Below are 25,724 nucleotides of genomic sequence, written 5' to 3' on the forward strand. Positions count from 1 at the left end.
TTGGTGGGGAGGATCCAGATAGCACAGGTTATGAAGCAGTCAATGAAATGAAGAATGTTGTTGGGTGGCGTGCTCAGCAACAGGCTGGTCACTTGTTTCTTGGCCACAGTTTGTCAGTGCTCATTCTTGTGGTCAGACAGCTTGTTGGTTGTTATGCCCATGTAGAATGCAGCACAGTGGTTGCAGCTTAGCTTGTAGATCACATGACTGGTTTCATATGTAGCCTTGCCTTTGATGGGACAGGTGATTTTTGTGACTGGATTAGATGGTGGTGGGAGGACGTATGGGACAGGTCTTGCATCCAGGTCTGTTACAGGTATACAAGCCACGAGGCAAGGAAGGTGGAAGCAGAGGTTCTGTCAGAATGGATAAGGATATTGTGTAGGTTTGGTGGGAATGGAATACCACTGTGGGAAATGGTGCGTAGGACATTTCTCATTTTGGACATGACAAGAAGCAGTTCAAACCATGACAGAGAATGTAATTCATTTACTCAGTCCTGGGTGGTACCGAGTCAGGAGGAAAGGCTCCTCAATGGCTGGCCAGTGGGAATTCAGGAGGTGGTAAGTGACTGGAAAGATAAGGCATGGGGTATCTGTTCCCAGCCCAGCACTGCACAGCCCTCTGTTCTACCAACACACCCAGTCCTTTTACTTCTTCTCCACTTCTCCCCCTCTGTCTAAACTCCAAACAGCAGCACATAGCTGCCCTATCTTGCCTGTTAACCCTATCTTCTTTCCACCTCATCCCTGCACACTCACATGAGCAGTAGTTACCTTGTGGCAGTCTTTTTGTTGTGCCTATCTGCGACTCAGGATCTCCGCTGTATTGTGAGTAGCAACTATCCCTTTTACAGTATTGTTACATTTATTTGTTTAGTTTTCTTGTTCACAGTACATGGATTAGATAAGTCATTTACATCTATGGTGTCAATTCCTCTCAGTAAAGAAGGGAATATTTAGGAAACTTTATCTTGTTTATGGTTTGATGCCTCATTTCTTCAAGAACTTAGTTTGATACGTTAATCAAAATAAAATGAAGAAAAGCAATAAGTAAAGTGTTACTGAATGTTTCAGGCACAAATCCTGATCATACATATAGTATGGACTGGTCACAAGAACATCCTTCTCAACAGGAAACAAGATGCATCTATGACTGTGGAACCTACAACTACAATCAAGAACAGTGGAGGTGAGCTAACATGCATATTTCTCAAGAGATAACACACAACTCCAGTTAGGATTTCACCCAAATCAGAAAACATTTTTATGCTATTTCACAATATCATGCTGCACCAGAATCTTTGAACTGCTGTGCAAAGAATATTACATTTTGAAGTCACACAATGAAATAAGGATGACACAGTCAAAAATACATCTTAAAATTCCAGAAAAACTTCAGTCATTCACTGAAATGCAATAATTAATATATTAACCATACAAAACCATTGTACTTTGAGAACATATCTATTATTAAATCTCCCATTTGCATTGTATTTGTGCAAAGCTACAATAACATAGTAATTAAGAATAGGACAAACCATGTGTTCATCAAGTAGTCCGAAAGTTTGATCAAGCTTTTGAAATTGGTATGACCACTATAACCACAAATTACTACAGGCAAAGGCGCCACACTAACAAAGTGCAATATACAATTGCGAGGACAACTATGCAACACACAAGTTCCGATAGAGATCCTGCTAATTCTTTCAGCAGTTGTCTATTTTAGATCCTAATATCAATTCTTCTGAACTCTGGAAACAACAACTAGCATGACAATTTTATCTTGCCCTTCATCTGATTATGTGTCATAGTGCTCATGTTTCTAGTGCCTCCACTCCCTCATTCTATCCGCAGACTTCTCTTGTTTTTGTCTTTCCTCTTTCATCTTAATGCTCATATGATTTGTAGCAATTTCACCTGTATGTGTCTTTAGCTCTCGACTGCAACTAGTCATTTAAGCCATCATAAATTTGATCATTATATGTGCAACTTGTACATAAACAGTAAATTAGTTATGAGGAAGTATCCTTTAATTGTGGAAAACTAAATAACTTACAGAAATATTTGATACAGCACTGAATGCAGTATGTCTTCAAGTTTCATTTACAAATGTTCATTGTGGTTACCTTTTATAACCTGATAAATGTCCCATATGTACTCACTTTCTCGCCAAATCCTATGAAGCAAATCCTGATGTGTGGTGAGAACTCCTTATGTTATCCATTGTCGCAATTATTGATGTTCCCAGAAGTGGAGGCATGAAAATTCTGTCTTTAATATAGCCCCATGCACCAAGAGGGATTAAACCAGGTGATCATGGTGGCCAGAATATTGTTCCACCAAGTCCAGTCCAAGTCAGCTCATTACTATGGACACATGTCACAGCTTGGTGATGATAATGTGGGGGCACACTACTTTCCAGAAAATAAAATCCTGCTGCAATTGAGGCATTAGATAATGTTCAAGCATGTCCAGGTTTGATATTCTAGAAAAGTTTACTCGTAAAAAACCATAAATTATATTGCATCATACTGCACAAGAAAAATTTACCTTAAGTGAGTCCTGTACATGTTCCATTACATTATGCTCAGCCCATATCCGAACATTATGCTGCTTCCCTTTACTGCAGTAATGGAAGCTGGCATTGCCACTGAACACAATTTTATTAAGAAAATCATCTTCAGTGTGCATTTTGTTAAACATTTCTACACAAAACTCATCTTGTCTTTCTTTGTAGTTTGCCTTAAAGCTTGCAACATTTCCAGTTTGTAGGATCTGAATGACAGGAATTCCCATAATACATACTGCATTGTAAAACTAGGCATATTCAATTCTAAACTGGCATGCCTCTTTGATTTCCCCATGCATTTAATGTAAGACTGCCAAACTTATTCAGTTGTTGTCAGGGACTGCTGGCTAACCCTGACGTGGTATCCTGTGTGATGTAAAACCAGTTTCAATCCTGTGTGATGTAAAACCAGTTTCAGTAAAACAGTCTTACCAGTTAATAACAGTTTGCCATTGAAGTTGTGACTCATCACTACATAGTCCTCATTGATTCTGAACTATAATAGCAGATTTGGTTTCATAAAACCATAAACAACACTGTCTGTGCTCTACTCCATTATACAACTCTATGATGACTGTTTGAATAACTCGTGCATGCACGCCACCTTGGAGGAACATCAGAAACTACCAGTGTTGGGTAGAAATAAAACTTGAATATATGCTGCATTCAGTGCTGTTTCAAACATTTCTGTAAGTTGTTGACACTTTTCATAATTAAAGGTTACTTTTGTATAACTAATTTATAATCACTCTGTACTTCACCAGGGCTTCAGACTACTTTCATTCATGGGCTCAAAAAGAATTAACATCCTACCCACACTTCTTCCCATCTATCCCAAAGTGGTATACCCGTGCCCATCAAATCTGTCATGAATCTTAGTCCACCCTTACACCCCACCTAATACTAATCCCTTGCCACATGGGTCATACCCCTCTGGGAGTCCTGTCTGATGCACCCACACAGCACATCCAACTTGAGTCCCATCACAGGTGTGTCCTATCCTGTCAGAAGCAGGGCCACATGTGAAAGCTGTCATATCATATACTTGTTCTGCTGTAGCTTCACTGTAGCAATCTATGTGGGCACAACTATGAACAGGCAGACTACCTGTATGAATTACCATTGCCAAACTGTGACAGAGACCAGAGCTGACCAATCAGTGGTGAAAACACTGCTGTACACAACATGCTTGATTTCAGTGGCTATTTTCCAACCTTGCCATCTGGATCCTTATGGTCAACATCAGCTTTTCTAATGGGAATTGTCCTTCCAACACATCATTCAGTCCCTTAATCCTCCTGGGCCCAGTTGCCTTTAGTCCCTACCCAATGCCCACCATTCCCTCTCCCCCAAGATCATAATCTCACTCATCTTGCACACAGCCTCTCTCATCCTCTGTTCTACCTCATCTCCTAAGCTCTTTTTCCAAGTTATTATGTGCTGCCTTGGACCAGACAAACTCATCGATTCCACAGTCGTATCCCATGCCCTTATTGACACTCCCATCAGTTGAGCATCTTCCCCTAATCCCTCTCTCTTCTCCTGGACCCCTTGCCCAATCAACCTGACACAAGGCTTCAGCCCTGTCAGTCTGCAGTGCTGGCACAATTAGTCAGGCAGGACAATGTTGATAAGCACATGCATGCTTGTGCATGTACTTACATGTATGTGTATTCTGTTGGTTCTGTATATATTCTTTGTGAATGAATGTGTATACTACACTGATGCTGCAAAACATTTTGAACCCTGCCAGCAACAAGAATGAATACTGCCTGCTGGTGTTGGAGCTGCCTGATTCAGAAAGGAAAGAAGCCATGTACAAGAAAATGAGAAAACATTGTAAGATTGATATGGGCTGTAAAAGGGGAAATCCACTGATATAAGTGAATTTGGACATCATTAATGTCTGTTTGTAAGGTCAACTCACTCAAAACACTGGTAGCAGCTGTCCAGCAGGACCTGATAAATATGAGAATATCATTAGAACATAATCGAATGTGCAGCAGTGTGCATGTGGAGACTTTGGGTTACATAGCACAGCAGTTTAGTAAATTTTTGGTGTAATTTCCTTTGATAAACTAGATGGTTAGCTATATAATGAGTGACTTTACCGCTTTCTCTACCTCATTCCCGTGTTTATCAACAATTTTTATAGTCTCTGCCACTCCTTTCTTCCTAGTTGTGACAATTTCTCTTCTTCACAATACTAGAGTAGCAATCTATCTTTTCTGTATTTGTTAATATTCCAACCTGTGTTTTCCATTGCTCTGTTAAAGTAACTGTTAGCTTTGTGAACATTCTATCATCACTTTGATGACGGAAAGTTAATTTAAGAGCAGCTAAAACACATGCCTGTCAGTTTAGGGATGAGTCTTGATTCCACAAACAACCCAAATGTTGCACCAGGATCACTCTTAAATTACACAAAAGAGAGAGCAACCAAATGATATGATGCTCTTATCCATGTGTAAAGTACATTGAGTGAAACTGACTCCTGCCAAAATTAGTATGCTGCAGTTATCACCAGCTGGTGAATCCTACCTGTTAAAGCTGTAGCAGTCCGCCATGGGGCAGAGCACTGATCTTTAATTAACTTTTTATCATCTAAGTGATGATAGGATCTTCACAAACCTAACCATTAGTTTAATGAAACAATGGAAAATACAGGTTGGAATATTAACAACTACAGAAAAGATTGCTACTCTCTGTAAAGACAAATTGTTGAGTTGCAGATAGGTGCAACTAAAAGACTGCTACACATCAACAGTTCTTCAATGGCAGCAGGTTCATTGCCCAGTAGGCTGAAGGTCTCACAAAGGCCTTCACAGACAGGGATTACCCGGACGTAGACAGCAAACAGATTTCCTGTGCCATATCTCTACACACACCATATCTTTCCACCTTTCCCAAGAACCTGCTAAAAAGAAGTGCCCCTTCCATCACTCAGTATCATTCTGGACTAAAACAATTGAACCACATCCCTCTTCAAGGCTTTGATAATCGACCATCATTCTCTGATATGAGGGACACCCTACCCGACATCCTTCCCACCCCTCCTAAAGTGGTGTTCTGTCTATGCCACTCCCAATCCCAATCCCTTGCTGCAGTGATCATATCTCTGTGGAGGACCTACATGCCCAATCCACCCACCCTGCACATCCTATTCCAGTCTTGTCACAGGCTTATCCTGCCCCATCAGAGGCTGGAACTCCTGTGAAAGCATCCATGTTTTGTGCTCAGCTCTTTGTATTGGTATGACTACCAACCAGCTATCAACCTGGATGAATGGCCACCACCAAACTGTGACCAAGAGCAAAGTGGACCACCCTGCAGCACAACATGCAGCTGAACACAAAACGCTTAATTTCAGTGGCTGCTTCACAACGTGAGCCATGTGGATTCTTCTCTCTTCCACCAGCTTTTCTGAACTGTGCAGATGGGAATTATTTTCATGAAATCATCCCAGCCTCAACATATGGTAACATACTGTCCCGCCCCCAGGGGCTCGGCATTCAGGTGCCGGGTACGGGCTTCGCAACCCCAGGGTTCCTGAGCTGGGGACTGGTAAGCTCCACCACTCCCCTGTCACTGTAAGCTCTGAGTATACTTCAGCGACCACCGTGTGGCACGGCGGTGGAATGTTGTGTGTCTCAGGGGATGGGGATCTTGGCTTGACCGCCCGGATCACGAGGATGGAATAAACCTCTATAAACAACCCTTCAATCTCAAGGTGTGCTGCTCGCTGATGAGATGCATGGCTGTTGAGGTGGAACAGTCGTTAGCGGGCAACCTCTGGGGAACCTGCCACACCTCAGTTGTATAAGGCTTACCTAGGCATGCAGGGCTCTGTCTAGGTGGACTTCTAGTTCCCTAGGTACTCGTGGGACCGAGATGGATCCTTCAAAATCCTCTTTTCTTCCGCCCAGCGGAAAGGGTGGGCCGCTGGAAGGTTCTAACACCCAGTCTCCTTAGACGGTTCGTGCAGTCAGTCCCCCTGACTCCGGCACTTCTTTGACAAGTCCAGTCTTAGGTAACAGAATGCATTCTGGTAATTCGAATGTGTTTCTCATTGTAAAATGGAAGTAGGGTAGTTTCGAGAAGGTTTTGCCCTTCTATATACAAAAGGGTTTGGTGGGAATCTGTGGCTCCTTAAAATCGGTGAAGCGCTTACGTAATGGGACCTTGCTAGTGGCAACTTCCACTTCCCAGCAAGCAACTAACCTCCAATCTGCTAAATGCCTTGGAGAGTATGCCATAGACACTGAACTGCACAGCACCTTGAACTACAGCAAAGGTGTTGTGACATGCCGGGATCTAGTTGCATTCCCAAGGAAGAACTGCAATGTGAGTGAGCTCCGGAAGGTATCATTGCTGTCCAACATATCATGAAGAGGGTTGATGGCAATCTTGTCAAATCAGACTCCTTTATTCTGACCTTCAGCAGCACGAAACTTCTTGAACATGTTAAAGCTGGCTTCCTTCGCCTTAGTGTGAGGCCTTATTTCCCAACCCCAATGCGCTGTTTTAAATGCCAGTGTTTTGGGTATACCACCCTAGGATGTAAAGGCAAAGTGACTTGTGGCAACTGTGGTAAGGCTGCTCATGAAGGAGTTGGTTGCTCCTCTCCAGCCAAATGTATCAATTGCTCTGGGAACCACCCTGTTTGGAGTAGGGACTGCCGAATAGTTTTAGAGGAACGCAAAGTCCAGGAAATAAAAACAACCAAGCGTATCCCTATGGTGAGGCCAAGAAGATCTATAAGTCGATGCAACCTCCCACATTTGCTACATCTTTTGCATCCCTGGTTCAGAAGCCTACTCCAAAAGTCGATGCCTCAACGCAGACAGAGGTGGTGAGTGTTGGCACTAATACCTGCAGCTGTCAGTGCACTTGCAATGCAGTCAGTGTTTCAGAGCTAGTAGCCCCTACTCGAATGGCAGACAAAGGTACAGTGGCGAACTTGGGCCAGCCCCTGGTGCCGCCAATAGCTGAGGATGTTCCGAAGCCCAGTACAGCCATTACCACTCCCACATCAGCTCCCCCAAAGCCCACCAAACCACAGAAAGCTCACGTACAGCAGCAACAGTGGGTCAAATCCCATGGTAAACCGTCTGACCGTGCAGATGTTGTTTTAAATGAGGCTTCATCTGACTCTTCTCCAGAGTTGATGGAATACGATGTATGTGTGGGGCAATCATCTTGCCCCACGCCTGCCCCTCCACCTGCTGTGGTCTCCCCGCCCCATCAGAGAGACAGGATGAAGGTGCTACCCCCATCATAGATGGCTCACATACTTCAGTGGAACTTACAAGGGTTCAGGACGCATGTGGAGGAACTTCATCTACTATCTCAGGGTAGACTACTGTGTCTATGTCTCCAGGAGACTTATTTCCATCCCTCTTACTCCCCTGAGCTACGAGGCTATACACTCCACAAAAAGGGCGACCTGCGTGGAGAGAGAGCTAGAGGAGGCGTAGGTATTTTCATCAGGACGGACTACCATTCCTCGCCTTTCTCACTTATGACGACATTACAGGCCGTCGCTGTGTCCATACACGTGTGTCATCCATTGACTGTATGTTCGCTTTACTTGCCCCCACATGATGCACTTGATGAAGCGGCCCTCACCGACTTCCTTACACAGCTCCCCCAGCCATTCATTATTTGTGGTGATTTTACTGCCCACGATGTGCTTTGGGGCTCTGCAATTACCTGTCCCAGGGGTAGAGCAATTGAGAGGCTTCTCCTGTCATCCTGTGCCTACTTGCTCAATGGAGGACAGAGCACTCATTTCTGCATGGTGACTGGGTCGTTCTCTGCCATTGATCTCTCGCTTTGCTCTCCAGCTCTTGCCGCGAGTGCTCATTGGGAAGTGGTCGCTGACTTGCACGGCAGTGATCATTTCCCAATCTGGATTCACCTGCCAGATCGCATGGGTCCCGAAAGGAGACCACCACGATGGGTGCTCCGTGGAGCTGACTGGACATTTTATAGCCAGTTGGCCCATTTCGAACACTGTGCGAATGTTGAGGCGTGGGTGGATCATATTACCAAAACAGTCCACCACACCGCTGCAGCATCCATTCCACAGTCCACAGGCCACCGGAAGAGGCCACCTGTCCCTTGGTGGAGTGCCAAATGCCACTCTGCAATCAGGACCAGGTGTGCGGCTCTGCGTCGGTTCCAGTGTCGGCCGACTGCTGGGAATGTTGCAGCCTTTCGGGTGGTGAGGGCAAGATGTCGCTGCATTATTCGTGAGAGCAAGAAGAGGTCGTGGCAAAAGTTCCTGAACACCATTAATCGTTCCACCAAAAGTTCCATTGTCTGGGAGACCATCAGGAGAATTTCTGGCAGAGGAGAGAGGAGCCCCATAGCTGCTGTAATAAATAACGGCACTCTCCACACGGATCCGTGAGACATTGCCCAGACTATGGCAGCGTATTTTGCCACACTTACTGCAACAACCAGTCAGGATCCATGTTTCCAGCGCCATAGAGCGGTTGCTGACAAATGTAGTCTGGACTTCCAGTCCACCTCTCACGAAGTTTACAACTGCCCATTTTCTATGTGGGAGCTGGATTCTGCATTGTCTGGAGCTCGTGACACATCCCCTGGTCACGACAGGATCCATTACAGTATGCTATGGCACCTCACAATGCGCAACAAAGAAATCCTCCTCGCACTTTTTAATGCCATTTGGGCGTCGGATCACTTTCCTGCCGCGTGGCGTGAGGCAGTTTTAATTCCTTTTTTAAAACCTGGGAAAGACTGCACGCATCCGAGTAGCTACCATAGTGTTGCCCTCACTAGTTGCATGGGGAAGACCTTGGAGCGGATGGTCAACCACCGCCTTGTCTGGATGTTAGAATCCTGGCAACTCCTTAGTCGCTTTCAGTGTGGGTTCAGGAGGTTTCGTTCCACCTTCGATAACCTTGCCCTCCTGGAGGCGGCTATACAACAAGCTTTCCTACGCCGTCATCACCTTCTAGGTGTATTTTTTGCCATCGAGAAGGCCTACGATACCACTTGGAGGCGTCTCATCCTGGAGCAGCTTCACGAATTGGGTTTTCGTGGTTGTCTTCCTCTTTTTATTCAGTTTTTCCTCTCGCCACAATATTTTATATACCGAATTGGTGACGTCCTGTCTGATTGGTTCGAGCAGGAGAACAGTGTCCCTCAGGGTAGCGTTTTAAGTGTGACTCTCTTTGCCGTAGCTATTAATAGTATTACGTCCATAGTGAAAAGTCCTGTCGTGTTCCTTGTTTGTGGATGATTTCTCTTTGTTTTGCTCTTCTTCAAGCCTTGCAACGACAACGCGTCAGTTGCAACTTACTATTAGACGTTTGGATGACTGGGCGCAGAAGAGTGGTTTTAAGTTTTCCACCGAGAAGTCCGTGTGTGTTCTTTTTCACTGTTCTCGTTTGATTTTAACTTTTCCTGAGTTGAGGATGAGGGACACTATTCTTACTTTTAAAGACACGGTGAGATTTCTGGGGCTCATTTTTGACTCTAAGCTTACGTGGTTACCTCATCTTAAAGACCTGAAATGGCGGTCGCTTCAGGCTTTAAGTATTTTAAAATGTCTTATCCACAGTACATGGGGAGCTGACAGGACTTGTCTGCTCCAGTTTTAAAGGGCGTTTGTGCGATCTTGGCTCGATTATGGGTGCACGGTGTATGGGTCTGCGAGGCCTTCTTACTTAAAGATGTTGGACAATGTGCACCATGAAGGGCTTCGGTTGGCCACTGGGGCATTCCGAACTAGCCCCATACCAAGCCTCTGTGCAGAGGATGGTGAACCGCCACTTCATATGCGGCGACGGCTACTTACAGTACACCAGGCGTATAAAACTATGTCCACACCATACACACCTGCATACCATACTGTTGTTCAGCTTCCTCTGACACGGTTATTTCATAACCGGCAACGTGCAACGCAGCCCTATGGGATTCGCGCACAGGATTGCCTCACTGCGATGTCTATGGCTGGTCTTCGTGTTTTACGTCGCGGTTGGAGCAGATCTCCACCTTGGCTCCTCCAGAGACCCAAAAGTATTTTAGATTTGACTAATTTTAAGAAAGATAGCACAACAGATTTTACATTCCAATCTCTGTTTTTTAACATTTTAGATGTGCATCACAGTTTCACTGTCATTTACACTGATGGCTCCAAACAGGAGAATTTCCTTGGCTGTTCTGTGGTGTTCCCTGATCATGTTACCCGGATTCGCCTCCCTGCTGAATATACAGTTTTTGCAGCGGAGCTCCACGCGATCCTGAAGGCACTGGAGCAGATGACTCGTGTTTGGGGCGATCGATTTCTTCTCTGCTCCGATTCTCTTAGTGCCTTACAATCACTGCAGAACCTGTACCCGACTGAGGAGATGGTCTAGCTGATATATGACCAACTGTACTTGCTCCAACGGCGGGGTAAAGAGGAATCCTTCTGCTGGGTGCCTGGTCATGTAGGTATATGGGGCAATGAACAGGCCGATCGGGCTGCCAAGGAGGCCTGCAGAGAGCAGGATGTGGTCCAGTGTCCTATCCCCTTGCAGTCTGTCATCTATGCACTCCACAGGAAGTGCATGGAGTTGTGGGAGGACGAATGGCTGGTGGTGACTGCCAATAAACTGCGGTTGGTAAAGTCAACCACTCGGTCATGGCGTTCCTCCTGCTGGTTGCTCAGGTGGGAAGAGGTGGCCCTCACACGCCTTCAGATTGGGCACTGTCCTCTCACATATAGCTTTTTATTACGGCGGGAGGATCCTCTGTTTTGTGATGCTTGTGGTGTGCACATCTCTGTCTGGCACATTTTAACAGACTGCATTTTATACCGTGATGCAAGGGCAGAAGCACAAGTTGATGGGGATCTGCCTCGTGTTTTAGCTAACGATGAGACGTGTGTGTCTAGGGTTTTTAAGTTTTGTGATGTGTCTGGACTCTGGCCTAAACTTTTAGGCTGGAGGTTTTAGTGTATTGCAGAGTGGCTGACTCCTCCATTTTTTCCTTGCGGTCAGCCAGCCACTTCCATCTGCTACATTGTTTTAGCTCCCTCTACCATTTTCTTTCTGTGTTGTCCACGTTTTACTGCTGACGCCCTGCTTCATCCCACACTTCGTTGTGGGTGAGCACATATTATTCAACGATTGTTCCCCGTGTTTTATGTTCTGTTTTATATTACTGTTCTGAGTTTTTTCTTGACACCCGTCTCACTATGTTACTGAACGGGCGCTGAAGACCTTGCTGTCGTGCGCCCAAAACCCCCTCTACTACTACTACGCCTACATACCGTCCCCACACCCTCCACCCAACAACTTCCAATAGAAGGGGGGGGGGGGGGAGTAAAGAGTCTCAGAGTGTGTCAGCAGAATACAGGGCTGTGAAGTGCGGGAATGGGCACAGGAACTATCCTTTTCATAATATTATTACATTCCATTCTGGATTTTCCATTGGGTTCTGGGAACATAGGATATATTGCAGGGAGAGTTCCCACCTGTGCAACTCAGAAAAGCTGGTGTTGTTGGGATGTATCCAGATGGCACAGGCTGTGAAGCAGTCACTGAAATGAAGAACTCTATTTTTGATAAAGGCCCTATTGGCTGAAAGTTCACTTCCTGACAGTCTTTTGTTGTGCGTACCTGTGACTCATCATCTCCTCTGTGTGATAAGTAGCAACTATCCTTCTCATACTGTTGCATCCCATTCTGGATTTTCCGTTGTTTAAATACTAGTGATTAAAGATTTCTGACATCATGAACCAACTACATTTAGATCAACTATCAAAGCATGTGATGAACTGATTAGTGCTCTCAGATTCAGAGGAATAGGGTTCAAATCCCCATCCACCTATCCAGATTTATGTTTTATGTTGTTTTCTTAATTCATTTAAGATGACTGCTGTGATGCTCCCTTTTTATTTTGTCTCCAGTCCAAGTCTGTACTTTATCTCTAATTAACCTCGGTTTCATTAAGTGCTAATCTTCCTTCCTTCAGGGTCACCAACACCATGCTTTAGTTTCAGAGTAAATATATAATGGAAGGAAAAAGGCATAACTCACTGTATAGCTGAGATGCTGAGTTGTTGAGTCACATAAAGAAGTTGATAGTTTTATGATGAACCCTTCAGAGCCTAATAAACTGAACATAAACATCATGACAAATTGCCTAAGAGCATGTTGTACCATCTTTTCAGTGCAATACTGTGGCAATTATGTATGGTTTGCAGTCAGCCAAGTCCACAGTAGGTTTCTGGAGGTATTGGCACCTGATGTCTATCCACAAGTCATGTAATTTCTATACACTATGGACTGGTGGTTAGTGGGTTTGGAGCTTGTACCTAATAGCATCCCAGCTGTGATTCATTGTGTTCTGAGAGACAAATTTGGTGACAGGGCCCTCAAGGTGAGATTACTATCTTGCTCTACATAGCTTCACAAAGCTGCAACAAAGCTTCACAAAGAAGAATTGAAAGTAGTTGACATTACTAATAATTTGCACTCACAGACTTCTGAAAATGTGTCTTACGATCATAACTGTGTTTTCCATGCTGAAACTGACAGCAGAGAATTGTTCGGTAGTTCAGGTGGTGTTGTCACCAAAGTTGAATTAACTGCAAGCCTTGAGGAATATGCTTTGTACAAGAAAAAGTAATGCGTGCTGTGACTGTCAAACCTAAGCTCCAAACCAGGTATGAACAAAGTGGATGATGATGTTGGAAAAAATCAGACAGCCCTTTTTGGTAAAACTGTTTCAAGATATATTGTTGCTAGCATGCTGATTTAGGCACAGGGGTGACTGTTGCTGCAAGAGAAGCACTCCCTGTTCCTGTTCCTTTAGCATTTAACAGTAGTTAAAGATGGGGAAGCTGCTGATGAAGTAGAAGCAATTCTGTTGTAGGAGGAACTGGAAGTGAGGTTAGCGGAAGGAACATTTCCTGTTGCTTCTGAGGATAGCCTATCAGTGGACTGGCTGTGTGCTTACAAAGATGAAACCAACTATGGTAGCAGTAACAATGAAACAGGAGGAGCTGAATAAATCAGTGCTGTCACAGTATGCTATCCAACAAGTTGAGATGTCAAGCTTGAAGTACAATTGACATTGACACCAGAGGCTGTTACAACTGCAGAACCTATGATGACAGGCAGTGTGTGTGTGTGTGTTTTCCCCAGAAAGCTTTTGTAGCTTTACCTGCTCCCACAGTGTCAAAGATTAACATCACAACTGTTACACCACTGACTACAATTCTATGCCTTCCATCTGTGGTATCAGCATCAAATCTGATGAACCAGTGTACAAGCCAGCTGACTGGTTGTGTAAGTGTCCCATCAAATGGAATTATCATTTCTTACCTACCAAACCCTGCTGCTGCGACAAGTCAAGTGCTGTGCTGTACCTCCCCTTCAGTAGCAGTACTCCTTCGTGAGCTCTGCCGATAGTTGTTCCAAAACGTCAAATTAAAAGCAAACCAGTCTTAGAAACTTTTTAGGTATCTTTCAAGGTACAGTGGGAGAGGATGAAATTTTCAAGACTGTTCAAATAAGCCATAACCTGCTGCAGTTAATCTAGAATAAAGTTACCAAACATCTCTGGCTTTCATACAGAACAGCCCAAATCAGGACCAGTTATATTGTCAGTCAGCCACCTCCATCTTTCGTAGCTGCTATCTCAAACACTACAAGTGTTCTCAAAAAAAAAAAAAAAAAAATAGACACACAAACATACACACAAAATTCAAGCTTTCGCAACCAACGGTTGCTTCGTCAGGAAAGAGGGAAGGAGAGGGAAAGACAAAAGGATGTGGGTTTTAAGGGAGAGGGTAAGGAGTCATTCCAATCCCGGGAGCGGAAAGACTTACCTTAGGGGGAAAAAAGGACAGGTGTACACTCGCGCGCGCACACACACACACACATATCCATCCGCACATACACAGACACAAGCAGACATTTGTAAAGGCAAAGAGTTTGGGCAGAGATGTCAGTCGAGGCAGAAGTAAAGAGGCAAAGATGTTGTTGAAAGACAGGTGAGGTATGAGTGGCGGCAACTTGAAATTAGCGGAGGTTGAGGCCTGGTGGATAACGAGAAGAGCAAGAAGGGCAAGTTCCCATCTCCGGAGTTCTGACAGGTTGGTGTTAGTGGGAAGTATCCAGATAACCCGGACGGTGTAACACTGTGCCAAGATGTGCTGGCCGTGCACCAAGGCATGTTTAGCCACAGGGTGATCCTCATTACCAACAAACACTGTCTGCCTGTGTCCATTCATGTGAATGGACAGTTTGTTGCTGGTCATTCCCACATAGAAAGCTTCACAGTGTAGGCAGGTCAGTTGGTAAATCACATGGGTGCTTTCACACGTGGCTCTGTCTTTGATTGTGTACACCTTCCGGGTTGCAGGACTGGAGTAGGTGGTGGTGGGAGGGGGCAGTTGCAAGGCTAGGAGCCAGAGGGTAGGGAAGGTGGTTTGGGGATTTCATAGGGATGAACTAAGAGGTTTCGAAGGTTAGGTGGATGGCGGAAAGACACTCTTGGTGGAGTGGGGAGGATTTCATGAAGGATGGATCTCATTTCAGGGCAGGATTTGAGGAAGTCTTATCCCTGCTGGAGAGCCACATTCAGAGTCTGATCCAGTCCCGGAAAGTATCCTGTCACAAGCGGGGCACTTTTGTGGTTCTTCTGTGGGAGGTTCTGGGTTTGAAGGGATGAGGAAGTGGCTCTGGTTATTTGCTTCTGTACCAGGTCGGGAGGGTAGTTGCGGGATGCGAAAGCTGTTTTCAGGTTGTTGGTGTATTGGTTCAGGGATTCTGGACTGGAGCAGATTCGTTTGCCACGAAGACCTAGGCTGTAGGGAAGGGACCGTTTGATGTGGAATGGGTGGCAGCTGTCATAATGGAGGTACTGTTGCTTGTTGGTGGATTTGATGTGGACGGACGTGTGAAGCTGGCCACTGGACAGATGGCGGTCAACGTCAAGGAAAGTGGCATGGGATTTAGAGTAGGACCAGTTGAATCTGATGGAACCAAAGCAGTTGAGGTTGGAGAGGAAATTCTGGAGTTCTTCTTCATTGTGAGTCCAGATCATGAAGATGTCATCAATAAATCTGTACCAAATTTTGGGTTTGCAGGCCTGGGTAACCAAGAAGGCTTCCTCTAAGCGACCCATGAATAGGTTGGTGTACGAGGCAGCCATCCTGGTACCCATCCCCGGTGTAAAACCTGTCCCATGCACCCTCCCACCACCACCTACTCCAGTCCTGTAACCCGGAAGGTGTACACGATCAAAGGCAGAGCCACGTGTGAAAGCACACACGTGTTTTACCAACTGACCTGCCTACACTGTGAAGCTTTCTATGTGGGAATGACCAGCAACAAACTGTCCATTCACATGAATGGACACAGGCAGACAGTGTTTGTTGGTAATGAGGATCACCCTGTGGCTAAACATGTCTTGGTGCACGGCCAGCACATCTTGGCACAGTGTTACACCGTCCAGGTTATCTGGATACTTCCCACTAACACCAACCTGTCAGAACTCCGTAGATGGGAACTTGCCCTTCTTGCTCTTCTCGTTATCCGCCAGGCCTCAACCTCCGCTAATTTCAAGTTGCCGCCACTCATACCTCACCTGTCTTTCAACAACATCTTTGCCTCTTTACTTCTGCCTCGACTGACATCTCTGCCCAAACTCTTTGCCTTTACATATGTCTGCTTGTGTCTGTGTATGTGCGGATGGATATGTGTGTGTGTGTGCGCGAGTGTATACCTGTCCTTTTTTCCCCCTAAGGTAAGTCTTTCCACTCCCGGGATTGGAATGACTCCTTACCCTCTCCCTTAAAACCCACATCCTTTTGTCTTTCCCTCTCCTTCCCTTTTTCCTGACGAAGCAACCGTTGGTTGCGAAAGCTTGAATTTTGTGTGTATGTTTGTGTGTCTATTGACTTGCCAGTACTTTTATTTGGTAAGTCTCATCATCTTTGTTTATATATATATATATATATAATCTCAGAAACCCCTGTTAGTGCTTGAGCTGCTGCCCAGTATGGTGTGGTTACTGGAAATGAAACGACTAGTACCTCCACTAACACCAAGGCATTTACCATCAACTCCATGCTCCCCCCCGTCCTCCCTCCTCGCCCACACACACACACACACACACACACACACACACACACACACACACACACACACACACACACACACACAAACAACAACAACACCACCACCACCACCATGTTCTATCCTCTGGAAATACTACTGTTGGTGGGGATATAGGCTGAGACTGCCCTACCAGTGTTGATGTGTACCAGCAGAACAGACCATCAGTATATTTGCCTATCAATTACAGTGAACAACAATTTATGGTTAACTGTCTAAATCCAGCTATGCAGCCAGTCATCAGGAGGGAGAGGATGCAAGTTGATCCTAATTAGCTTGTGGTAATGTATCACCAGATGCTACATTACAGAGTTATACTACCCAGCAATGGGGAAAATATGGCATCATGTAGTATGACAATCTCAGATTTTGTTATGAAATGTGCACAACTTATTTGTTTTTGTGAGGGGGTGTGTTTTTTGCAATGGAGAAAAATTGCTATAGCCTACTGGCTTACTCCTGTGATCCACATATGAGAATGGGTTGAAAATGTTTTCACAATTGATATAAGTGTAAAGTACTTAAGCCTTGTCAAGGAGTGAATATACACATTTGTAAAACACTCGGGGAAATGGCATAGTACTTTGTGTTTGGCTTCCATTTCTGTATTTCACTGTCATTCTTTGATTGTCTATGATATCAGTTTTTTTCTGACTTGCCAAATGGCCTTTCCTGTTCAACCCACAAATACAGTGAGGGAAAAATGACTGTCCTTATGCATCCATATGAGCCCTAATTTCTCATATCTTCATGGTCCTTATGCACAGAATATGTTGGCAGTGGTAGAATCATTTGTCGTTTAGTTTCAAATCCTTTTCTCAAAATTGTTTCTTGAAAAGAATGTCACCTTCCCTCTGGGAGATTCTCAGTTGAGTTCCCAAAACAATTCCATAACCCTTACATGTTGTTCATGCCTACCTGCAACAAATCTAGCAGCCCGTCTCTGAATTGATTCGATATCTTTCTTTGATCCGACCTGGTACAGATCCCAAACACTTGAGCAGTACTCAAGAATAGGTTGCACCAGTGTCCCATGTGCAAGCTCATGTACAGGTAACCATGTTGTTGTTGTTGTTGTTGTCTTCAGTCCTGAGACTGGTTTGATGCAGCTCTCCATGCTACTCTATCCTGTGCAAGCCTCTTCATCTCCCAGTACCTACTGCAACCTACATCCTTCTGAATCTGCTTACTGTATTCATCTCTTGGTCTCCCTCTACGATTTTTATCCTCCACGCTGCTCTCCAGTACTAAATTGGTGATCCCTTGATGCCTCAGAACATGTCCTACCAACTGATCCCTTCTACTGGTCAAGTTGTGCCACAAACTCCTCTGCTCCCCAATTCTATTCAATACCTCCTAATCAGTTATGTGATCTACCCATCTAATCTTCAGCATTCGTCTGTAGCACCACATTTCTAAAGCTTCTATTCTCTTCTTGTCTAAACTATTTATTGTTCATGTTGCACTTCCATACATGGTTACACTCCATACAAATACTTTCAGAAATGACTTCCTGACACTTAAATCAATACTCGATGTTAATAAACTTCTCTTCTTCAGAAACACATTCCTCGCCATTGCCAGTCTACATTTTTACCCTCTCTACTTTGACCATCCATCAGTTATTTTGCTCCCCAAATAGCAAAACTCCTTTACTACTTTAAGTGTCTCATTTCCTAATCTAATTCTATCAGCATCACCCGACTTAATTCAACTACATTCCATTATCCTGGTTTTGCTTTTGTTGATGTTCATCTTATACCCTCCTTTCAAGACACTGTCCATTCCGTTCAACTGCTCTTCCAAGTCCTTTGCTGTCTCTGACAGAATTACAATGTCATCGGTGAACCTCAAAATTTTTATTTCTTCTCAATGGACTTAAATACCCACTCCGAATTTTTCTTTTGTTTCCTTTACTGCTTGCTCAATATACAGATTGAATAACATTGGGGAGAGGCTACAACCCTGTCTCACTCCCTTCCCAACCACTGCTTCCCCTTCATGCCCCTCGACTCTTATAACTGCCACCTGGTTTCTGTACAAATTGTAAATAGCCTTTCGCTCCCTGTGGTTTACCCCTGCCACCTTCAGAATTTGAAAGAGAGAGAGTATTCGAGTCAACATTGTCAAAAGCTTTCTCTAAGTCTACAAATGCTAGAAACGTAGGTTTGCCCTTCCTTCTTTCCTTAATCTATTTTCTAAGATAAGTCATAGGGTCAATATTGCCTCACGTGTTCCAACATTTCTACGGAATCAAAACTGATATTCCACGAGGTCGGCTTCTAACAGTTTTTCCATTCTTCTGTAAAGAATTTGCGTTAGTATTTTGCAGCTGTGATTTATTAAACTGATAGTTCGGTAATTTACACATCTGTCAACACCTGCTTTCTTTGGGATTGGAATTATTATATTCTTCTTGAAGTCTGAGGGTATTTCGCCTGTTTCATACATCTTGCTCACCAGATGGTAGAGTATTGTCAGAACTGGCTCTCCCAAGGCTGTCAGTTGTTCTAATGGAATGTTGTCTACTCCTGGGGCCTTGTTGCAACTTAGGTCTTTCAGTGCTCTGTCAAACTCTTCACGCAGTATCATATCTCCCATTTCATCTTCATCTATCTCCTCTTCCATTTTCATGAGATGGTCCTCATGAACATCGCCCCGGTATAGACCCTCTATATACTCCTTCCACCTTTCTGCTTTCCCTTCTTTGCTTAGAACTGGGTTTCCATGTGACCTCTTGATATTCATACAAGTGGTTCTCTTTTCTCCAAAGGTCTATTTAATTTTTGTGTAGGCAGTATCTATCTTACCCCTTATGAGATAAGCCTCTACATCCTTACATTTGTCCTCTAGCCATCCCTGCTTAGCCATTTTGCACTTCCTGTCGATCTTATTTTTGAGATGTTTGTATTCATTTTTGCCTGCTTCACTTGCTGCATTTTTGTATTTTCTCCTTTCATCAATTAGATTCAGTATCTCTTCTGTTACCCAAGGATTTCTACTAGCCCTCGTCTTTTTACCTACTCGATCCTTTCCGCCTTCACTATTTCATTCCTCAAAGCTACCCATTCTTCTTCTACTGTATTTCTTTCCCCCATTCCTGTCAATTGTTCCCTTATGCTCTCCCTGAAACTCTGTACAACCTCTGGTTTAGTCAGTGTATCCAGGTCCCATCTCCTTAAATTCCCACCTTTTTGCTGTTTCTTCAGTTTTAATCTACAGTTCATAATCAATAGATTGTGGTCAGAGTCCACATCTGCCCCTGGAAGTGTCTTACAATTTAAAATGTGGTTCCTAAATCTCTGTCTTATCATTATATAATGTATCTGAAACCTTTTAGTATCTCCAGGGTTCTTCCATGTATACAACCTTCTTTCATGATTCTTGAACCAAGTGTTAGTAATGATTAAATTATGCTCTGTGTGAAATTCTACCAGGCGGCTTCCTTTTTTATTTTTTTGCCCCAATCCATATTCACCTACTACGTTTCCTTCTCTTCCTTTTCCTACTACCGAATTCCAGTCACCCATGACTATTAAGTTTTCGTCTCCTTTCACTATCTGAATAATTTCTTTTATCTCATCATACATTTCATCAACTTCTTCATCATCTGCAGAGCTAGTTGGCATATAAACTTGTACTACTGTAGTAGGCATGGGCTTCATGTCTATCTTGGCCACAATAATGCGTTCACTATGCTGTTTGTAGTAGCTTACCCGCACTCCTATCTTTTTATTCATTATTAAACCTACTCCTGCATTGCCCCTATTTGATTTTGTATTTATAACCCTGTATTCACCTGATGTAAAGTCTTGTTCCTCCTGCCACCGAACTTCACTAATTCCCAAATTTTAAATTTTCTAACCTACCTGACCCATTAAGGGATCTGCCATTCCACGCTCCGATCCGTAGAATGCCAGATTTCTTTCTCCTGATAACGATGTCCTCTTGAGTAATTCCCGCCCGGAGATCCAAATGTGGGACTATTTTACCTCCGGAATATTTTACCCAAGAGGACGCCATCATCATTTAATCATACAATAAAGCTGCATGCCCTTGGGAAAAATTACGGCTGTAGTTACCCCTTGCTTTCAGCCATTTGCAGTACCAAAACAGCAAGGCCGTTTTGGTTAGTTACAGGGCTAGATTAGTCAATCATCCAGACTGTTGCCCCTGCAACTACTGAAAAGGCTGCTGCCCCTCTTCAGGAACCACACGTTTGTCTGGCTTCTCAATAGATACCCCTCCGTTGTGGTTGCACCTACGGTACGGCTATCTGTATCGTTGAGGCACGCAAGCCTCCCCACCAACAGGTAGCCATTACTTCCTAAAATTCTCCCAATAAACTGAAGTCACCCATTCACCTCCTCTATGACAGTTCTCACATTCATGCTTTGCGACTTTATACACTTAAATTTATACGATGTGACTGTCAAGCAGGACACTACTGATGCTGTATCCAAAAATAACAGGTTTGTTCTTCCTACTCATCTGCATCAACTTATATTTTTCCACATTTAGAGCTAGCTGCCACTCATCACACCAACTGGAAATTTTGTTGTCTTTTCTTATTGTCTTGTATCATCCTTCAGTCACTCAACTTTGACATGCTTCTGGAGACCATAGCAGCATCAGCAAACAAGCACAGAATGCTGCCCAGTCTGTCCACCAAATCATTTATGTACACAGAGAATAACTGGTCTTATTACACTTCCCTGGGGGCACTCCTGACAATACCCTTGTCTGTGAACACTCACCATCAAGAACAACATATTGGGTTCTATTATTTAATAAGTGTTTCAGCCACTCACATATCTGTGAACTTATTTCATATGCTTATACCTTCATTAACAACCTGAAATGGGGCACCACATCAAATGCTTCTGAGAAATCTAGAAATATGGAACCTGCCTTTTGCCCTTCATCTATTGTTTGCAGTATATCATGTGAGAAAAGGGCAAGCTGAGTTTTGTACGAGTGATGCTTTCTAAAACCTTGCTGATTCATGGACATAAGCTTCTGTCTCAAGAAAGTTTATTATATTGGAACTGAGAATTTGTTCAAGGATTCTGCTGCAAACTGAAGTTAGCAATATTGGTCTGTAATTTTGCAGGTCCATTCTTTTACTCTTCTGATATACTGGAGTCACCTGCACTTTTTTCCAGTCACTTGGGATTTTGCACTGGGTGACAGATTCAAGATAAATGCAGGCTAGGTAAGGGGTACTGCCATAGAGACACTCTTTGTAAAATAAAACTGGGATCTGGTGATTTATTTGCTTTCAAATCTTTCAGTTGTTTCTCTACACCAGGGGTGCTTGTTACCATGTTGTCCATACAGGAGTTTCTCCGATGGTCAAATGACAGATGTTTGAATGATTATTCTGTGTGAATAATTTCTTGAACATGAAATTTTAAGTTTTGAATTTCATTTTTCTATCTTCAGCTGCCACACCAAATTGGTCAGCAAGGGACTAAATGGAATGCTTAAGATCTGCTTTGCAATTTTATGTAAGAGCTTTAATGATGCTAAGATGGTAAATAAATTTTTATAGTTAAAATGTTTTGTGTGTTTCGTATTCACATGCTGTGCTGCCAGCTAAAATAAAATTTTGATTTCAATTTAATTTTCTTTCTAAAATTGTAGCCATTCACAGAAATTGATCTGTTTTAGCATTATATACTATTTTTATTTACTTCTTTGATCATTAATTCTTTTGCTAGGTTTATTGTAATATTTCCATTATATTTGCTGTCTGTTGGCATGATGGTGGCCTTGTGACACAGACAGTTATTCTAGTTGAAGATACTGTCCCCAGTGGAAAACACATCAACTGTGAAGGGATGCACACAGTCCACAATAATGTTCACGTAGTCCACAGTGTTCATGATACTTTCAGTTGCCATCGCAGGTCCCATGTAAGTTGAGGACAGTCTATCATATGGTGTAACATTGCCCCACTGGTCTGCATCCATGATACGGTGGATGTTATGTGTAGCCATTCACCTGGATGACAGCATATCCTGATACGACCATCAACCTGGTATAACAAGGAAAGTGGTTTATCCAGACAGATGAGATTTTCATTGATCCATGATCCATGGTCCAATCTTGATAATAACATGCCCACTGCAATCTTTATTGACAATAACCTGGGATCAATATTGTTTGTCTGTTGCAGAACCCCATGTTCAGTAATGTATACTGAACAGTGCACTCCAAAATGCTTTTGGTGCAACAGCATTGTAGTCAGCCATCAGATCTGCCACAAATCACACCTATCCTGCTTTACAGAGCAGGCAAGTCTCTGACTTCCACCTTCTGTTTTGAGGTGCATACACCTGACACTTTATGAATTACACAAGCTTCCACTAACCTCCATAAATGCTCACAACAGTGACATGCAATCAGCCAACCAGCTTTGTCATTTTTTCAGGCACCATGCTGTAACAATATGCCCTTTGTCAAATTCACTCATGCTAGCAGATTTCTCCACTTGTGACTTGTGTTGTTGCTAAATTGAAATTTTATTGTTCCAAGCATATAAAAATCACTCTACATCTACATTCTACATTTATACTCCGCAAGCCACCCAACGGTGTGTGGCGGAGGGCACTTTACGTGCCACTGTCATTATCTCCCTTTCCTGTTCCAGTCGCGTATGGTTCGCGGGAAGAACGACTATCTGAAAGCCTCTGTGCACGCTCTAATCTCTCTAATTTTACATTCGTGATCTCCTCGGGAGGTATAAGTAGGGGGAAGCAATATATTCGATACCTCATCCAGAAACGTACCCTCTCAAAACCTGGCGAGCAAGCTACACCGCGATGCAGAGCGCCTCTCTTGCAGAGTCTGCCACTTGAGTTTGTTAAACATCTCCGTAACGCTATCACGGTTACCAAATAACCCTGTGACGAAACGCGCCGCTCTTCTTTGGATCTTCTCTATCTCCTCCGTCAACCCGATCTGGTACGGATCCCACACTGATGAGCAATACTCAAGTATAGGTCGAACGAGTGTTTTGTAAGCCACCTCCTTTGTTGATGGACTACATTTTCTAAGGACTCTCCCAATGAATCTCAACCTGGTACCCGCCTTACCAACAATTAATTTTATATGATCATTCCACTTCAAATCGTTCCGCACGCATACTCCCAGATATTTTACAGAAGTAACTGCTACCAGTGTTTGTTCCGCTATCATATAATCATACAATAAAGGATCCTTCTTTCTATGTATTCGCAATACATTACATTTGTCTATGTTAAGGGTCAGTTGCCACTCCCTGCACCAAGTGCCTATCCACTGCAGATCTTCCTGCATTTCGCTACAATTTTCTAATGCTGCAACTTCTCTGTATACTACAGCATCATCCGCAAAAAGCCGCATGGAACTTCCGACACTATCTACTAGGTCATTTATATATATTGTGAAAAGCAATGGTCCCATAACACTCCCCTGTGGCACGCCAGAGGTTACTTTAATGTCTGTAGACGTCTCTCCGTTGATAACAACATGCTGCGTTCTGTTTACTAAAAACTCTTCAATCCAGCCACACAGCTGGTCTGATATTCCGTAGGCTCTTACTTTGTTTATCAGGCGACAGTGCGGAACTGTATCAAACGCCTTCCGGAAGTCAAGAAAAATAGCATCTACCTGGGAGCCTGTATCTAATATTTTTTTGGGTCTCATGAACAAATAAAGCGAGTTGGGTTTCACACGATCGCTGTTTCCGGAATCCATGTTGATTCCAACGACATGATACTCGAGCAAAACACATGTTCTAAAATTCTACAACAGATCGACGTCAGAGATATAGGTCTATAGTTTTGCGCATCTGCTCGACGACCCTTCTTGAAGACTGGGACTACCTGTGCTCTTTTCCAATCATTTGGAACCTTCTGTTCCTCTAGAGACTTGCTGTACACGGCTGTTAGAAGGGGGGCAAGTTCTTTCGCGTACTCTGTGTAGAATCGAATTGGTATCCCGTCAGGTCCAGTGGACTTTCCTCTGTTGAGTGATTCCAGTTGCTTTTCTATTCCTTGGACACTTATTTCGATGTCAGCCACTCACGGAAAGGTGTAGTGATTGTGGCAGTTGCAGAAAACATTAATATGTGTAATTCCTATAACTGGCACAGGCAATATAAGGTAAATCCTATTTCAATAAGACATCTGGCAGTAGCAATCCATGTTGGTTTCATTTGACTGCAGTCTGAAGATGACTTTTTATGCAGTCTGATTCATTTATTTATTCACACATGATCTTCCATAAGTGCCATCATTAAAGAGACCTTTTGGTGGTATGGAACAAGTCAAGTTGTATGAATTATGATTTGCACACTTGCAATGCAGGAAACAAAAATGATTTTCATTTTATAGGTGGAATGATGTACTTTGGTGCAAACTTCCTCAAGTTTCAATCTAACATGAAGCAAGAAATTGGGAGTACCTACCAATTCAAAAGAAAATCATGAACATACCACACTAGCCACCCTTTCTACAAATTGTATGGTTATTTAGATTCATAGCAAGTAGAAATGTTACTTATAAACTTGCTTGATATGTGGTAGATACTGTGAACAGTACTTTCTTTTTACCAATGTAGATATTTGAAAAGTGCCAATATCATCAAGTAAAAAATTAAACTACCATTAGGAAGTATTTCATCTAACAGAGGTAGCAGCTACTTTTTCGAAGTACTGACTTTCCATCTAATTTACTAAACTATGTTTGGCTGTTATTAACACAAATAATATTAAGCACAGAACAGGTTTTTATTAATATTGCAAACAAATTAAGCATCTTTAGTTTGCTTAGGTTTTGTTGAAATAAATCACGATTCTTTCGACATCCCTGATGGTTCTCCTTCTTGATATGATCCATAAAACTAAACTCCATCTAAATAGGCCATGAAGGCCCAACGGTATCAACCATTTGCCGTGTCACCCTTCACCCCTCAGGCATCACTGGATGCGGATATGGAGGGGCATGTGGTCAGCACACA

The 25,724-nt window shown here is 43.4% G+C and overlaps 1 protein-coding gene across 2 annotated transcripts in view; it reads left to right on the forward strand.

The window, feature by feature from the left end:
- The first annotated feature begins 1,078 nt into the window (after positions 1-1,078).
- Positions 1,079-25,724, forward strand: part of LOC126106826 (uncharacterized) — a 191,976-nt gene continuing 167,330 nt past the window's right edge. For both annotated transcript variants that reach the window (XM_049913220.1, XM_049913221.1), the window contains exon 1: positions 1,079-1,191. In XM_049913220.1, the coding sequence (XP_049769177.1) occupies positions 1,103-1,191 (89 nt within the window). In that variant the 5' untranslated portion in view covers positions 1,079-1,102. The remainder of the gene's footprint in view (positions 1,192-25,724) is intronic.

This window comes from Schistocerca cancellata, chromosome 10, assembly GCF_023864275.1.
Source record: "Schistocerca cancellata isolate TAMUIC-IGC-003103 chromosome 10, iqSchCanc2.1, whole genome shotgun sequence".
NCBI classification, from domain to species: Eukaryota; Metazoa; Arthropoda; class Insecta; order Orthoptera; family Acrididae; genus Schistocerca; species Schistocerca cancellata.